Raw genomic sequence first — 18846 nt, forward strand, 5'->3', positions numbered from 1 at the left:
ATCTCTTCTCCCCCCCAACCACACCCTTCCCTCCTCTCCAACCATGCTCTTCCCTCCTCCCCAACCATGCTCTTCCCTCCCTCCCCCAATCATGCTCTTCCTTCCCTCCCCAACCATGCTCTTCCCTCCCCCCACAACTACGCTCTTCCCTCCCCCAACCACACCCTTCCCTCCTCTCCCAACCACACTCGTCCCAACCCCCAACCACGCTTGCCCCTCCCCAACCACGCTCTTCTCCCCCTCAAACACTCTATTCTCCCCCCAATCACGCTCTTCTCCCCCCAACCATACTCCTCTCCCCTCAACCATGCCCTTCCCTCCCTCCCCAACCACACTCTTCCCTCCCCTCCCTCCAACCATGCTTTTCCCTCCTCCCCCCACCATCCACACTCTTCCCTCCAGCCAGAATGTTAATGTCACCACTCCTCAGCTGCAGACTTTACTGGGGTCTTCCCCACCCAACATACAGCCGAGACCTCTGAGGGGAGATTTCCCATTCAGAGGGAGGGGTTTGACGTCATTGGATTTCTGTGCATGTGCAGAGCAGTGGCCATCTTACTTTGGCAGGAGACAGTGTATCGGTGGGCTGGCTTGAAGCACAGCACTTAAAAAAATATCCTCCTCACTTAAGTTGTTAAGGGATAATGATAAAGCACTTCAACTAATACCTTAAATTTATTGAATGTCACTCTTATTAAAAATAAAAGATCTGGAGTGTAATTTTACAATGAGCTTGTTCAAAGTGGATTAGTTTCTGGTCTTTCACCTCTTGGGCCTTGTGTAATTCCAAAGAAAGACTTGTATTCATTTAGCACCTTTTACAATCTCTGGATTTCCCAAAAAGCTTTACAGCTAATGATATACTTTTTTAAGTATAGTCACTGTTGTAATGTAGGAAGCACAGCAGCCAATTTGCATGCAACAAAGTCCAACAAACAGCAACGTGATAATGACCAGATAATCTGGTTTAATTTAGGTGTTGGTTGAAGTATATATATTGGCTAGGACAGAAGGAAGAACACCCCTATTCTTCAGTATTGTGGGATCTTTTTACATCCACCTGAAAGGGTAGATGAGACCTTGGTTCAATGTCTCATCTGAAAGGCAGCACCACCAACAATACAACAGCCTGGATATGGGGATCAAGTCCCTGAAATGGAACTTGAACCCTGTTTGAAGTCTCAGAGTCAAGAATGTTACCAATTTAGCCACAGCTACAGGGACAAAAAATCTGTTGACTTTGGATCCGAGCACAAAACTTACTAAAATTTGGTGCAAATTAACAATCACACACGGAAGCCACAGGATGATTAGTAATGGAAAAATGCCACATGGGTGCAGTGTGGGTTGCTGTTAACAATCTGGGCCTGAGATGTATTGAAGGGGTTGAATAGTGAGGTTTTATTTTGCATCCAATTATGCTGATGCTGGGTAACTAAAATAGGAATCATGTTTAATTTCTAATGTTAGAATTGTTCAGCTTAATTAACACAAAATTCAAATCCACTTTCAAAAACCTTTTACCTACAATTAATTTTCTAGAATTTAGAATATAATTGCTGCGTCTGTTCCCTGACTACTGATTCCACCCTGCCCCTTGGCAACAGTCAGTGATTAAGTCAGTCTGTTCACAGCTTGGATGTCATTTGATCCTGAGATGAGTTTCCAACCTGTTGTTCATGCCATCTCTAATACCACCTATTTCCACTCTAATATCGCTTGATTTTGCCTTTGTCTAAGCTCATCAGCTCCTGAAACCTTCATCCATGTCTTTGTTATCATTAGACTTGACAATTCCACAAAATCCTGGCTGGCCTCCTTAAACTTGAGGTCATCCAAAACTCTGCTGCCCATTTCTTAACTCGCACCAAGTCCCATTCTCCTATCACCCTATGCTTACTGACCTAATTGGCTCCCAAAGTTTTCATCCTTGTTTTCAATTCCCCCCATGGCTTTGACCCTCTGTAATCTCCTCCAACCCCACAACCTTCTGAGATATTTGAGCTTGTTTAATTCTGGCCTCTTGTGCATTCCCAATCATAATTGCTCCACCAAGCTCAGTTCCCTGGGTCCCAAGCTCTGGAATTCCCTCCCTACACCTCTACGCCTCTCTATTTGGCTTTCATCCTTCAAGGCACTTTTCAAAACCTACCTCTTTGACCAAGCTTTTGGTCATCCAACCTATTATCTCCTAATGTGGCTCAATGTCATACCTTGTGTTATATGCACTTGTGAAGCACCTTGGGACGTTTCATTACTTTAAAGGTGCTAAATAAAATATAAGTTGTTGTTGTATGATATCGAAGCTTTAACAACTCAATGATGAGAATAATCTTAATTGAAAACATAGTATGTTCTAAAGGGGCAACACAAACCTTGAATTCTTTTAAGAAACTCTCTAATGCTGTGCTCTGTTCTTCACTTACTGAGCGACCAAGGTTTTGCTCTAGTAGAGGGAGAAACTTTTGAAACACTCCAGTACAGTAACGGTTCCATCGAGTGGGGCGTTGAGCTCTCCAATTCATAATTTTGTTTTTCAATGCCCATTCAATTCTAAGTCAGAGTGAATAAACAGAGAATAAAGCATGTGATCAAAAACACTTTGAAAGCAGCAACCAGAAATATTTCTGGGTGACTGCTTTGCAGAACACCTTCCGTCTGTCCGCAAGCATGACCCAGACCTCCCTGTCGCTTGCCATTTCAACACACCACCCTGCTCTCATGCCCACGTCTGTCCTTGGCTTGCTGCATTGCTCCAGTCAAGCTCAACGCAAACTGGAGGAACAGCACCTCATCTTCCGACTAGGCACTTTACAGCCTTCCGGACTGAATATTGAGTTCAACAATTTTAGATCATGAACTCTCTCCTCCATCCCCACCCACTTTCTGATCCCCCCCTTTTTTCCCCCAATAATTTATATAGATTTTTCTTTTCCCACCTATTTCCATTATTTTTAAATGTATTTCCATCCATTGTTTTATCTCTACCTTTTAGCCTTTTTCGATCCCTTCCCCCCACCCCACCCCCACTAGGGCTATCTGTACCTTGTTTGTCCTTCTTTCTACCCTTAATGTCACTTATTAGCACATTCCTTAGATAATGTCACCACCTTCAACACCTCTTTTTACTTTTGTCTATGATATCTTTTGGCTATCTCCACCTATCACTGGCCCTCTTTCCAGCTCTACCTGTCCCACCCCCACTTAAACCAGCTTATATTTCACCTCTTTTCTATTTTTCCTTAGTTCTGTTGAAGAGTCATACGGACTCGAAACGTTAACTGTGTTCCTCTCCGCAGATGCTGCCAGACCTGCTGAGTTTTTCCAGGTATTTTTATTTTTGTTTTGGATTTCCAACATCCGCAGTTTTTTGCTTTTAACCAGAAATATTTACTGCTTTAACTTAATTGATATGACTGTTTTCATGAGAAGCAGTCAATGGCATGCAAAGCAACTTTAATAATAATAAAATGGTCTTGGCATCGACTAAACTATGTGCAAGACATACCAAGCTCCAATGACATGCTAAACAAAGAAATTTCACCTAATCTTATTTCTCAGTAGTACCTTTGAATTGGTGTCCTTTCAGCACAGACTGCAGGAAATTGTCTTCCCCAATCCCCATAAAATAAACTCTTATGCCAGAATTATTAGCTCAGCAGGTGGGCGTGCACCCGACCTGACTGAGCATGAAATGACAAGCGATGACGTTGTCCGAGCGTGCCGACATCAACGCGCAATCGCACGATAGTTTGGTTGGCGGACGCGCGCCGGAGCCGGCAGCGCACCCGCCGACAATTAAAAGGCCTATTAGGGCCATTAAGTTATCAATTGTGGTTAATTTTTCACTGCCCATTCAACCTAACAGTTGGAGGGCAGGCGAGGAGGCCAAGCGGCTTTTGCATTTTTTTCGAAACCCCACCCAAGGGCGGGTTGAGGTTTCCAAAAGCAAAAACAAATAAAATTAAAACTTTATTTTTTAATTAAAAACATGTCCCTGCTCATGTGACAGTGTCACATGAGGGAACATGCTTTATTACATTTTTCTGCTGTTTATTCATTTTTTCAATATCTTCTTCATCTCCCTGTGGCAGCTCCATGCCTCAGGGAGATTATTCAGCACTCCCTCGCGCACATGCGCGAAGTTGGCACAAGGCTTGCTCACCCTCCTCCCTCTGCCCGCACAGTCAGCGCTCAGCGCTGCCTCTCACGAATCACGCTGGGTAAGCTTTAATTGACCCGCCGGCATGAAATCACGGTGCGTTGTCGATCGCGGACAATGGTCGGCTTCTCGCCCGCCTCCACCGATCCTGCACACCAAGGGCAAAATTCTGCCCCTAGACTTCTTTATCCAGTGGAAATAATCCCACCATTTCAAGTCTCTCAGCATAACCATAATTTTTCATCCTGCTACCATCCTGGTAAGCCAATGCTGTGTATGCTCTATGACTGTAAAGTTCATTCCATAATGTAGTGTTCAGAACTGCATGCAGTTCTGTAACTGTGGTCAAATAAATACCTTGTGCAAATTTATCAGAATCTTTTACTCATGGCAGCAATGTTGATGAAACCAAAATGGTACTGGCCTTTAAAAGATTTTATCCAATTGGTATTCACGTTTTTAACCAATTATGTAATGCATTTTTCACCCACACCTTCCAACATCTTTCCAGTGAGTGTATATTTAATTTCCTTACTTTTCTCCCTATAAAGGATTACCTCATATTTCATATTAAATTTTATTAGTCTGCCTTTGACCTCTGGAACTTTGTTCTTGAACATTTGTACAGTAAAACTTGTGACTGTTTTGTGGTCAGTAAATTTATATATATATATATATATATATATATTCCCAGAACAGAACAAAACTGGACTCAAAACTGATCCCGGAAGCATCAACTTCTAGCAGATATACTGGATAGGACCGGTCCTGAGAACTTTTATTTAAGTGACCAAACTGAAGTTCTCCAGATTGGGGTAGGGGATTTGTGCCTTAGACTCAAGTATGGTTACATTGGTTCATTATTGATGATGGCTGTTCCTTACGTGCGCAGAGGTATCTGCTGTGCATTGTAACGTGGCTGTGGAATCCAATTGCAGACCTGCATGGCTTTTTGCAGTGTGGGCAAGGATGAATTATCTGATTTTGTTGGGACTGCCCAGTCTTTCTAGCTTGCCTTTTGCCCTTTGCTGCCTATATTCTTTGCTAGTTTGAAGGAAACAACACCACTACTTGTGATTGCTCCCCAGGTAATTCCTTCCTGTGCATTTTTCTCCCAGTCTGTGGTAGACATTCTGACATTCTGTTGTTGTGGGTTTGTCTCAGGATTCATTGGTTTCTTAGTCTCTAAGAGATCTTGCAGGAGGCAGTGATCTTTCACCAACTATTTACAAGATTATAGAACATCAGGACATAGCTGCAGCCACTCTGTGAGGTGCTTCTCACTCCTCTCCTCTCATTGAGTGACATCACAATGCCACAACTCCTTACACATATGCTCAGTTGATATCATTAGAGTTAACCCTTTACTCCACATCTCCCCCCAAGTCTTTATCCCTAGATTATTATACACATGTCCTGCTATACCTCCCCCCAATGTCTCCGCTTTTAAAAGGATAGTCTCTTTGGTGGTTTCACCAGTCTCCCTGAGCAAGTGCAGAGCTCCTTCTGAGGTAGTTGGGAATCTGTTTGCTCCAAGATCGGTTCCTGGGTGTTGTCATGCCTGGTTTCCATCATTTGTGGTTCTATAGGTGTGACATTCCCCTGAGGTTCAGGGTACGTAGCCCATCCAGCTAAAGGTTTTCTGTCCATTGAAATCATGGCAGTTTTGTTCCTTTGAATGGTGCCTGACTGTGTCTTGAACAGATACAATCTCAGTTGCCATAGATTCTTTATTACAGTGCCTTCTTGCTGCTGGTCTCTGATCCATATCCTCTCTCCCCTTTCAAGAGCTGGAAGGTTGTGAGCCCTGTGTCTCTGGTTAAAAGCACGGACTTGACTTGCTCTGTAAGTTTCTTCCTTTCTTCTAGTCCGATCATGGTCTTCCACTGTGACATTTGGGAGCAACCTGTGGGGAGGGAAAGGAAATGGAGTTTTTAGCCTGCAGTCCAACAGAAGCTGGATGGCGCAGAACTATTCTGCAGTGGTGTCGAGCAATAACTGAGCAGAATGAGTTCAAAGTTGTCATTCTTCTTTAGTAGGTATGCCTCGCTCAGCTTCTCCGTTAGACTGAAGGCACTTCAGCAAAGTTGCGACATGCACAAATCCATCTGACACAGCGAAGGAATGGAAACACTCATTGGTGAATTGTGGCCCATTGTCAAAGATGACAATGTCCAGAATGCCATGTGTAGAGAACATCATCTTCAATGAGGCAATAACAGCTTCAGAGGTAAGGCCATGTAGCTTTTGCACTTCTATCCAGCGGGAATAATAACCTACTACTATGAGAAATGTTTTCTCTTTATATTCAATGTATTTATGCCAAGGCTTTCCCAAGGCCTGGGTAGAAGGAGGAGGGAAGAAATGGCTCTTTCTGCCCCTGTCTGTGAATGGCGCAGGTGTCACAGTTGGAGGTCACGTCTTTGACAGAGTGTGAAATATCTGTCCACCATACAGTGCCATACAGTAGTGCCCTGGCTCGACACTTGGTAGCACCAAGATGTCTTTGGTGAATCTTCTGGTGAACTTCCAGGTGGCGGGCTGGTGGTACCACTAATTGTTCATCGTATATCAGGAGGTCATCCATGATGCTAATGTCATGACGTTTTTCAAAGTATTGCCTCAAGACCGGGTTGCTTGGGATGAACTGTGGCCATCCGTCTAGGATGTACATGTGAATCTGAATGCACTTTTCATCTTGCCTCTGAGACTGACAAAATTGTTGCAATTTCTGGTTTGTTGCCAGCAAGTATTGAATAGTCAGGGTTGTGAAGACTTCAGCTTCCTCAATGAAGGTTTTATCTTCCTCTCATGGGTATTGGTGAGTATCCTTGACAGAGTGTTGGCCGTGGTCTGATATTTACCCTTTACGTATTCTGTGGTAGTGGCATATCGCATGGGTCTTAATCTGAATCGCTGGATCCTTGGTGGCATCTTCATGATTTCTTTTCTGCTCAACTGGCTTATGGTCAATCTCAATCTTAAACTGCAGGCCCAGAACGTAATCAAAGAATTTCTCACATGCCCAAGTCGCTGCGAGGGCTTCTTTTTCTATAACAACATAGTGCTGTTCAGTCTTGGCTAATGACCTGAATGCATAATAAACAGGTATTTTGCCATTGCTTAACTTAAAGTTTTATCTTCCCAAGTTTGTAAAAAGTCATAGAGGTTCTCATATAAAACACCAACAACTATTCTATCTCTGATCAGGTCATCAAAGTTCCATATTATCAATTGTTGGCAGTACAACTCGTTGATAAATGAGTCAATCCCTTCACCCTGTTTTTGACTACATTGATTAAATTTTGCCCTCTATCACAATATTTTAATGGAGTCTGAAGTATGAGTCAAAGGCTCTGATGACACCCTCGTAGGAGGCTGTCTCTCCATTCACCACCTGTCTGGTCAGCACATCATCAGCAATGCTCCCAACAGTATGAAAAAAGGTACTAACTTGGTCTTTGTTACCTTTACTCGCAAGACCTGAAGCATTGCGGTACCAGGTAAAACACCTTCACCAATTCTGCCATAGCTCAGCCTGTTTGAGGCCCTCTATATTTTGAGATGATTTTAGTACGTAGTAACCATTTCTCACCCCCGCTGCTCATCTTGCTAGTCGCTTGGCTGCCCTCGTGTTTTTTCATTTTTTTCATTCTTTCATGCAATGTGGGCATTGCTGGCTAGGCCAGCATTTATTGCCCATTCCCTAATTGCTCTTGAGAAGGTGGTGGTGAGTTGCCTTCTTCAACCACTGCAGTCCAGGTGGTGTAGGTACACCTATGGTGCTGTTAGGAAGGAAGCTCCAGGTTTTTGACCCAGCAACAGTGAAAGAATAACGATATAGTTCCAAGTCAGGATGGTGAGTGGCTTGGAGGGAAACTTCCAGGTAGTGGTGTTCCCATGTGTCTGCTGCCCTTGTCCTTCTAGATGGTAGTGGTTATGAGTTTGAAAGGTGCTGCTTATGGAGACTTGATGAGTTCCTGCAGTGCATCTTGTAGATGGTACACACTGCTGCCACTGTGCGGCGGCGGTGGAGGGAATGAGTGTTTGTGGATGGGGTACCAATCAAGCAGGTTGCTTTGTCCTGGATGGTGTCAAGCTTCTTGAGTGTTGTGGGAGCTGCACTCATCCAGGCAAGTGGGGAGTATTCCATCACAGTCCTCATTTGTGCATTGTAGATGTGGACAGGCTTTGAGGAGCCAAGAGGTGAGATACTCGCCACAGGATTCCTAGCTTCTGGCATGCTCTTGTAGCCACTAGTCTAGTTCAGTTTCTAGTCAATGGTAATCCCCAGGATGTTGATAGTGGGGGATTTAGCGATGGTAATGTCATTGAATGTCAAGGGGTGATGGTTAGATTTTCTCTTGTTGGAGATGGTCATTGTCAGTCATACGTACTAGATGCCCACTCCATCTAGTTGGGCTCTGATAATGAGAGCTTCAATTGCAAGCCTTTCTGCTCTTTGAAGTACCTCATTGTTGGGCGCTTGATCCTGCCCAAGATGTTCCAAATGCATCTCATGTCGAACCTGTTCAACTGTTTAAGTAGTAGTAGGTAGTCCATGTCTCACAGGCATATAGAAGAGCAGTTCCACAGTTTTGTACACAGCAAGTTTTGTTGTGAGTTTCATATCTTTTTTCCTCCATCGTCTCTTGCATACATGGACAAATGTTAAACTTGCTCTGGTAATTCTACTTGCCACCCCCCTGTCAATGCAGACACTTCTGGAGATTGTGCTTCCGAGATAGGTGAAGTTAACTACAGCTTCAGGGTTGTGTCATTGATAGTTATAGCAGGTGGGGTATAGTCACAATTTGGGGGTAGTTGGTGGAATAGGTCTTGCTTAAGCAGATAATTAGCCCATAGTCATCAGCCACTTTTCAAAAACAGTCCTTGGTCCTTTGAACAGTGTCACAGTGTGACATAAGGGCAGCCATTGACAAACAGCAATTCCCATATCATCTCTGATCCCTTGGGTGAGGATTTCAGTCATATCACGTTGAAGAGATTGCCATCTGTTCTGAATTAGATGTATCTTCCATCAACTGCTCCAGAAAACAGTTGTAACTTCAAAGCTCCCCAGCTTCGCATTTGGTGGGGAACACCAAAAATGCTCTGTGGAAATCCCCTTTGGAAGTTCCCAGGTAAGTATTTGCATGGCAATTACCCAGAAGTGCAAATTTCTTCTGGGTAATTGCCCTGCACTGGGAACCATCTGAAAATGCAGTTTAAAAGTTTGGATGGTTCTGACTGTGTTACACCAATAGTTACCAGAAAAAGTTAGAAGAATTAAAATCCCTTCTAACTTCTGGGTAACTATTGTACAGACTGAGACCCCCACCATGGGACTCCGAACCCCACCCCCGCCATGGGATTATCCCCAACTGCATGGGACTCCTCCCCGTCCCCCCGAGGGCCTGACTCTCACCCACCACCCAACCCAACCCAACCTCAGCAGGCCTGATCTGGCCCCACCCCCACCCCACCTGAGGCCCGACCTTGTCCGACCCAGCCCGATGTGACCCCCTCCCAGGCCCAGCCCGACCTGATTCGGCCTGATGAGCTCCCTGCCTCTAAGCCCGACCTGAACTGACCTGACCCCCCCCCAACAACACCAGGCCAGACCTGACTGGACCTGACCCGAGCCAGCCTGACCCATCCTGATCTGACGTGACCCCATTCCACCCCACCTAGGCCCAATGCAACCTGACTCAATCTAACCATCCCACCTCCCAGGCCCGACCTGACCCCTTCACCCCCTACCCATTTACTTACACAATCACTTTCTCCCTGGCTGGTTAAAGTGGCGGGACCTTTAAACTTACCTGGTTTATGGCAGCTAGTGCTGTAAAAAAGGGGTCCTTCTTTCCGACGCTGCAGCCCTGGACAAAAGACCCTGGGAACCCACTGTGCTACATAGTTGTAACCCAGCATGTTGGAAGGTTGGATGAAATAGGACGCTTGCATTTCAAGGTAAGGAACTACGAGCATAGTGGCAATCCAACTCATTTGCTACTCCACTGGAAGTTAGGGGCCAGTATCACAGTGATCATTATCAACCGTGGGGATTTCCCTGCATAAAACCTTATGATTTTCTGTGCAATCAGTGGTGGCTTTTAACTCCCAGATTACACCTGTGCTACTTTGGCAAATACTCTGGACTACAACCCACAGAATGCAGATTAAAGGAGCCACCTTCTGAATCTAATGTGCACAGTGTAGGGCTTAAAACAGGTGATTGTGGTATACTTTTTGATTAACCAATTTTGCGATCATAAAACAGCCCTATTTTGAAATGGATGGGAGAATAAAATGCCAGGATGCTTTATGTTTGATAGCAATGTTAATTACTTACACATCATGCTAAAATTGGCATTAGTAATCCTGGATGAGTAAGGTAAAAAATGTTATTCAGGATTCCCAATTCTTGTCATTATTCACTAATGCCTGCTACCAAATGTGGAAACAGGGCGAGAAAAGACTTAACTCAGCCATGGTGGTTGATAACGCTATCAAGACTTAGGCCTGGATTTTCACTGAGTCATGGAGATTCTGCGGGCCTCCAAAATGTCAGATGGGACCCAGATCCGGAAGCCCCACCCCATTTTCAACAGATTCCATTTTTGCCAGTAGAGGAAAGGGTGCGGCACATGATTCTGGCATATGGGAAACCTGAACCCAACAGGATCATTTGAGTGCTGAGTTCAAACAGGCCCATTTTCACTGCAGTAGGGAAACTTATCCCATAGTGTTGGAGTTACAGATCATTAAAGTAGTCATAAATGCTCTTGAAGGACAGGCAAGGTCTGTAGAACTGTTAAGCTGCAAAGTTATTTAAATGTCTAGCCCTTTCAAAATTGAAAAAAACTGCCTGTCTGAGAGTTGAAAAAACTCGAGCCGTCAACTTATTTAAATCCACAACCCTTTAAAATTTTTTAAATATTAGACTGCCTGTGTCCATGGAGTAGGAATAAAAATCTGCTTCAGCCGTTTTCAATAGCTGTTTGTTAACATAAACCCAAGTGCTATCATTATAGCATTGTTATTGCTTGGCTGCTTTCCACAAACTATCATTATCGTAGTTGGGGGTTGTAAGTTCACAGTTGATTGACAGTCCAAATTAGTTGTCTTTGGTGTGGGGTTATGAATATTAAGTGTCTGTTTTTAATGTTTAAGTACTTGATGGGATTTAAATGTTTTTAAATGGGCTTTCATGAATGGGAGTAATGTTTTTAATATAGTGAAGGCTGCAATAGATATTTAGAACTTTATTTTATTCCATCTCAGCATAGCTCCCTAGTTCCGTCCATGGTGGATACTCGATGAGTTAGCCTGGAGGGTGTAAGGGAAGAGTGGTGGGTGTGGGCAGGAACTTGGCACTAAGTTGGCATAGGGACTTTAAGAGGGGCTATGGAGATGTGTGGGGGCATGGGTTAGCTTGGAGATATGAGGGGCCATTGGGGTGAGTGGGGGCATGGGTTGGCATGAGTTGGCATATATGGGTATGGGTGAGGGAGTGAGGGAGTAGGAGGGGTGAGGACTAGGGCCCCTAATGTTTAAGAAAATGACTGGGATGAAGCCCCAGAGAACCGAAGCGGGTGTTTTAAACAGTCTGCCTTGGCACCCAGCAGCCCCTGTGGCCACCTCTGACTGCCACTGGGTGCAACAGGCCCGATTCCATCCTGTACCCAACCCCCTGGAATGACATCCCGCCATTCAGGGCACCTTTCCCTTAAGCAGGCATGACAGGCTGGGTAATTTCCTGACTCCTGCTGCCTAACTCAGGAGCGAAAATCCAGGCCTTATTCGTAAATGTATTGGAAAGCTGAAAATTACATCTTCAGCCAAAAGGTTTCCGCACAGTTTACTGCATCTCCTAATTGGTGTCAGCAATAAACTTTGATATACAACTCTCTATTCCTTCATTCTTATCATTGATTAATACAGTGAACAGCTAAGGCTGCAGTACAGATACCTGGTGACATCACTTGTCATATTCCATCAGTCAGAATATATACCCTTGCTACTTTTCAATCAATCTCCAACCCATGCCACAAGATTGCCTCTAACTCCATATGTTTTCGTTTTTTGCTTGTGATTTCTCCCTTATCCACCTTGAGGATGACCTTCTCAAACAAATTTTACTGTTCAGATCAGACATCTTTCACAAATCCATACTAGGGAGCCTGGTAGGTGGGGGAGGTGGGGAAAGGGGGGATGGTTCAGTGAGTACAAGAGTCACTGGGAGGGTTAGGGAGCAGCAGAGGTCACAAACCGGAAAGTTGGTGAGAGGAAGAATCTGCAACAACCAGGAAGGCCAGGGAGCAGAATGTGCAACAAGTGGGAAGTAAGTAGAAAGTTAGCATATTTATTTTATATTTTTAAATTTGTTTTATTTTAGAAGCTATTTCATTTACCAATATAGGAGTTTAGCGATGTGAAGCACTTCAACTAACAGGGTATAATGTTTTAATGTTTTTTTTTCTGATGGCAAAGGTGCTACAGAACCTAACTACAGTTTTTACATTGGTTCTAATGGGAAAATCTGATTTGCTTTAAGTTGTTTCACTTAAAGTCGCACCTTTTAGGAATGCAACAGCAACTTTAAGTGAGGACTTAGTATACTATGAAGATGAATGCAAATACTTACTTAATGAGTTTGCCATTTAGTTTTTGATTACCTGCATCCATCTTTAATGAGCCAATATGCTATCCTTTCTCTGTTTAATTATAGTTATAAAATCTTTCACTGTTAGCCCTGATATCCCTTACAAATATTCCTTTGTATTCTCTTCTTTTTTTTGGTTCTGAATATTTTCTTTGTTTCTTTTTATGATTTTTCTGGAATCCAATCTGCTGGAATTCCACTTATTTTTGCATTTCTGTAAGCCTCTGCTTTTAGGTTTATTCTGTAACTTGACTCATATTGACCCAGGTTGCCTAACTACACAAGTAGATATTTTATCTTTTTGGGGTACGTACTAGTCTTGTATTGTACCAAATACTTCTTTGAATACATAACAGTAAAAATAGCTTCTACCTGTTCTGTAATTTATCCACCATGCTTCCATCTGTGGAATAGTAGATTAATTCTTGTGGCTAGAAAATATTTCAGTATTATAGTTATAATTGCATCTAAGTTCTAATACACACGGTTTCTTCATATTATTGAATCAATCTATATAAAATATTCAATGTGCAACAATAGAAAAGCTGCACTTTTATTAAAATTAGTTCAAAACAAGCAATTTTATATTAGCAGGTAAATGTTATTTCAAGATCTATGAAAATAACAAAATTTTGGTTTGTGCATACTACCTGCACAGAAGATAGTACATGATGCTGGGAACTCTTAATGAAGAATGGTCGCCAATTATATTCCTTTGTGACGTCAAAACTTAAACTCATAGGAAGACTGTGCATTTGAATATTAACCCAGATCTGTAACATATTTCAAAAGTCATTATATAATTTTTAAAATACTTTATTATTATACATTAATTAAAATATTTTGTGCAAGAATTAAAACTTTGCCAATAAGCTTTATATAATAAAAACAGAACATGCTGGAAATGCTCAGTAGGTCGGACAACATCAACATTTGTAAAGAGAGAATACAAATTTCAGGTCATGACCAGGTGCTCTGTTTATCTATTCTCTGCTAACTGTTTCTCTCTCGACAGATGCTGCCAAACCTGCTGAGCATTTCTAGCATTTTCTGTTTTTATTTAAGACTTCCAGCACCTACAAAATTTTTGTGTCTGAATTAGTTTCTAATAAGTTTTAACGTGTCTCTGTCAAATTTCTAAAGAAAGATTATCTTTTTCATTATTGAACTGGGGTAACATTATACTCCAAAAATCATTGATGCTATATTTCATTGCAATATTTAATTATGTAGAATGCTACAGTTTGGGAACTACTTCAAGTTACTTTACAACTAAGTATACAGAATTAAGTAATCAGTACATAGTTGATTTACGGTTGCTACCATATTTGCAAACTTGCACGATGATATATGTAACAAAAACAAAAATAGCTGTAAAAACTCAGCAGGTCTGACAGCATCTGTGGAGAGGAAGACAGTTAACGTTTCGAGTCCATATGACTCTTCAACAGAAATAAAGAAAAATAGAAATGAGGTGAAATATAAGCTGTTTAAGGGGGGTGGGACAGGTAGAGCTGGATAGAGGGCCAGTGGAGGCAAAGAAGAGATTGCCAAAGATGTCATAGACAAAAGGACAAAGGGGTGTTGACGATGGTGATATTAGCTAAAGGATGTAAGCTAATGGTGACATTAAAGGTAGAAAGCAGGATGAGCAAATGACAGATGGCCATAATGGGGGTGGGGTAAGGGGAAGGGATCAAAATAGGCTAAAAGGTGGAGATAAAACAATGGATGGAAATAAATTTTAAAATAATAATAGAAATAGGTGGGAAAAGAAAAATATATTTTAAAAATATATAACTTATTAGAAAACAGGGGGATCGGAAAGGGGGTGGGGATGGAGGAGAGAGTTCTGAAGTTGTTGAGCTCAATGTTAAGTCCGGAAGGCTGTAAAGTGCCTGGTCAGAAGATGAGGTGCCGTTCCTCCAGTGTGCGTTGAGCTTCACTGGAACATTGCAGCAGGCCAAGGACGGACATGTGGGCTTGAGAGCAGGGTGGTGTGTTGAAATGACAAGCGACAGGAGGTCTGGGTCATGCTTACGGTCAGACCGAAGGTGTTCCGCAAAGCGGTCACCCAGTCTGCATTTGGTATCTCCAATGTAGAGGAGACTGCATTGGGAGCAGCGAATGCAGTAGACTAAATTGAGGGAAGTGCAAGTGAAGTGCTGCTTCACTTGAAAGGAGTGTTTGGGTTCTTGGACGGTGAGGAGGTGGGAAGTAAAGGGGCAGGTGTTGCACCTTCTGCGGTAGCATGGGAAGGTGCCATGGGAGGGAGTTGAGGTGTAGGGGGTGATGGAGGAGAGGACCAGGGTGTCCCAGAGGGAACGGTGCCTACGGAATGACGACGGGAGGGGTGATGGGAAGATGCGTTTGGTGGTGGCATCATGCTGGAGTTAGTGGAAATGGCAGAGGATGATCCTTTGAATGCGGAGGCTGATGGGGTGATAAGTGAGGACAAGGGGGACCCTGTCATGGTTCTGGAAGTGAGAGGAAGGTGTGAGGGTAGATGTGCAGGAGATGGGCCAGACACAGTTGAGGGCCCTGTCAACCACCATGGGTGGAAAACCTTGGTTAAGGAAGAAGGAAGACATGTCAGAAGAACTGTTTTGGAAAGTGGCATTAGCAGAACAGATGCGACAGAGGCGAAGGAACTGAAAGAATGGGATGGAGTCCTTACAGGAAGCAGGGTGTGAGGAGCTGTAGTCGAGGTAACTGGAGTCAGTCGGTATGACTATATGTGTTGAATTTAGATTAATTGTTAAGGCGCCCCAAGCACTAGGTACATAATATACACAGCTGAAGTTACTGCGGTCTGGATATGAAAGGCAGGAACAGATAAAGTATAGGTTTGGCAAATTTCCAAAACCCAAACATCCCCTTTTTCATATTTAAAAAAAAGTACAAACATCCCCTTTATTCCCCAGTGAACAAAAGACAGATTTGCATGCACGATCCTGTGAGACTTTGAGTTGCCCAAGTTACCCACTATATATACTGTGTTTTCATGCACTGACAACTGTTTGGTCTACTACTCAGTCTCTGCACATGCATTGTGTACAGAGTCTTTAAACTGTGCAGGTCGCTTAATGGAACATGTGTGCATTGACATTGGTTGTTTGTCTGGGTGATGTGTTGTTCCCATGGCACTTGTTGCCTTGGTGACTGTTGTTGTTCCATTGCTGTTATTGGGGACTCATGGACCTCTGGGATTTATGGTAGTTACGTACTTAGTACAGCTGATGAGATCCCTTCTTCCTGACTGCCCGATTGCTGTAAAGGAACAGCTTCGCTAGTTCGGATATGCCTGCGGTTGCACCAGTATATTTGGTCATTCACTTCCACTACGTACAATCAAGGTGACAATTTCTCTATGCATGCGCCAAGTTACCAATTGGACTGACTCCTGTTGAGAGCAGTGAAGGTTTGCACCCTGACTGCTCAGCACTGGCAGTGGCTTGGCAGTCTTGTCAAACTGGAATTTGGCTTTCGGTCGTTTCACCTTTTTCTTTTCACTAACGCCTGCTACTACTTCTGGTTTCAGTAGCTAATTTGTTATTGGAAGAGTGGTTTTGCATGTGGTGTGAGATCAGTCTCTGGACAGGACTACTTTCCATGCCTTCAGTAGGTATGTTTCTCCACTCAAGGATCGCCTTGTAAACATCAGTGCTAGATTTGCTCAATTTCTTGACCAGTCCTTTGGCGACTTTTACTGCCACCTCAGCCTTTCCATTCACTTAGGGATAGTGCGGAGATGATGTGTAGTGCTGAATTTCCTAATCCTTTTGAATCGGCTGAATTTTTCACTTGTGATCTGAGGGCCATTGTCACTCATCACAATGCCTGGAATGCTGTACCAACTAAAGTGTGCTTTCAGGCATTCTACTATTTCTCTTGTTGGCATTGAAATCAACTGGTCTAACTCCCAGTAGTCAGAATGTCAGAATAGTAGCCTACAGTGACAAGATAATCAGTTCCTGCCAAAGTGAGAAGGTCTACTCCAAGCTTCATCCATGGTCTGTCCAGGATATCATGTGTCATCAACGGCTCTCTAGCTTGTTTAGCTTGGTACTAGTTACACGCACCGCACTAGCCAATATGGTCTTTAATTTCATTGCTCATGTTTGGCTAGTAGAGCACATCTTTTGCCTTTCTCAGAGTCAGTTCAATTCCTTGATGGCTTGCATGTATGTGCTTCAGCATTTCTCCTCTCATCTCCTTAGGGATAATGACTCAATTTCCTTTGTACAAGATGCCATCTCGGGCTGTCAGTTGATCTTGGTATGCCCAATATGGCCATAGGTGTGTCTTTAATGCTCTTAGGCCATCCTTTCATCACCACTTCCTGTAGAGTTTGTAAAGTTGCATCTTTTTGGGTAATTTGCTTGATTTGAGCAAGGCACTTGTCTGTCAGATTCAATGTCTCTGCTGGGTTGATGGCTTCCAGATCATGTCTAGCTGCTGTTTCACGTTGAATCTGGAAGATGTCACATTCTGTTGTAGCATCCTCAACTTTCTTCATGGAGAGTGCTGCTCTCGACAGCATGTCTGCAATGTATGTCTGTTTTCCTTGCTCGTATGTCCAGATGATATCTTTGTAAGCGAAGTAACATTCTTTGCAGTTGCTTTGGAGCAGATGGTACTGGTTTGCAAAAAATGCTTTGAAGGGGCTTCTGGTCGGACTCCACTGTTACAGGTACTGATGAAAATGCTCACAGGCAAAAGCAATAGTTGGGTACTCTTTCTCAATCTGAGTATAGCGTCCTTCCATTTGCATTAGTGCCCTGGATGCAAATGCAACCGGTTGCCCTTGCTGCATCAGTGTTGCTCACCGGACCTGTCTCGCTGGTGTCACACACTGCAAGGTGACTTCCTCATTGACATCATAGTACTCCTTGGCCGTGAGCTTGCATAATGGTTCACACTGTGCTGACAAATTAGACAAAAAATTTTGCTAGATAGTTCATAAATCCAACAAATCGTTGCACTACTTTCATGTCTGTCGGTCACTGCATCACTGCTACAGCTCTCACATTGTCAGGATCAGGCAAAGAACTTTTACCATCAATACATGACCTATGTTTGGGCATCTTCAGTTGCAATTTTTTCTTGTTCAACTTCAGATTCATCTGGCGAGCTTTCTCCAGTAGTCATATTAAATTCTGATCATGGTCAGCTATGGCTTCTTCCATTGTGTCTCCACATTCAAAGACTAGGAGACCATCCACTATGGCTTCCACTCCAGGAAGATCACTGACTACCTTGTGTTGTCTGTGTTGATATTCTTCTGGAGCCATGAAATGCCAAAAGACATTCGCAACCATCTAGGTCTCCCAAATGGCGTCCAGAATGTGATTAGAAAGCTGCTGCTCTCATCCAGCTTCACTTGCCAGTAGCCATCCTTTGCATATATGGTAGCGAATATCTTTGCCTTGGCAAGTTGAAGTAAAATTCCTCCAATGGATGGCATGGGGTGGTGAGATCTCTTCAGGGCTTTATTTAGATCCTTTGGGTCTGAGCATACTCACAGCTTTCCAGGTTGTTTCACTGCTACCATGCTACTAATCCAGTCTGTAGGAGTTGTCACTTTTTTGATTACTCCCCTCTTTTCCAGCTCTTCAATCTTGTCTTTTAGACTTGATTTGAGGGCAGCTGGAACTCTTCTCGGCAGATGCAGAAATGGTCTTACTCTTATCTACTTTTAGATGATATTCACCTTGTAGGCATCCCAACCATGTAAACACATCTTTGTACTCCCCTAGATCTGTTCTGCCATCAATGGTTTTGTGTGTTGTGACACGTTAAGTCACTGGCACGTTTACGGTTTCGAGTCCAAGCTTTAGACTTGCTTCAGCTGAAATGAGTGGATGTTGCATCCCATTTATGATCTGGAACTCCAGATCTTCCTCCTTACCATTGCTTTGGGTTGTCAGACTCATATGTCCTCTCCGCCATCATATAGCCTCAATCTTACTTTTGAGGGCTTAATGTTCCGTTTGCCATGTTAAGCTACTTCGCA

The 18846-nt window shown here is 43.3% G+C and overlaps 1 protein-coding gene across 1 annotated transcript in view; it reads right to left on the bottom strand.

Moving 5' to 3' along the window:
- The window catches only part of LOC144694606 (protein CC2D2B-like), a 108520-nt gene that overhangs the window by 22142 nt on the left and 67532 nt on the right, over window positions 1–18846 (bottom strand). Inside the window, exons 9-10 of the mRNA XM_078565206.1 lie at window positions 16180–16374; window positions 13481–13603 (exon numbers count right to left, since the gene is read on the bottom strand). Of these exons, the coding sequence (XP_078421332.1) occupies window positions 13481–13603; window positions 16180–16374 (318 nt within the window). The remainder of the gene's footprint in view (window positions 1–13480; window positions 13604–16179; window positions 16375–18846) is intronic.

The sequence above is a fragment of the Cetorhinus maximus genome, chromosome 20 (assembly GCF_964194155.1).
Source record: "Cetorhinus maximus chromosome 20, sCetMax3.hap1.1, whole genome shotgun sequence".
NCBI classification, from domain to species: domain Eukaryota; kingdom Metazoa; phylum Chordata; class Chondrichthyes; order Lamniformes; family Cetorhinidae; genus Cetorhinus; species Cetorhinus maximus.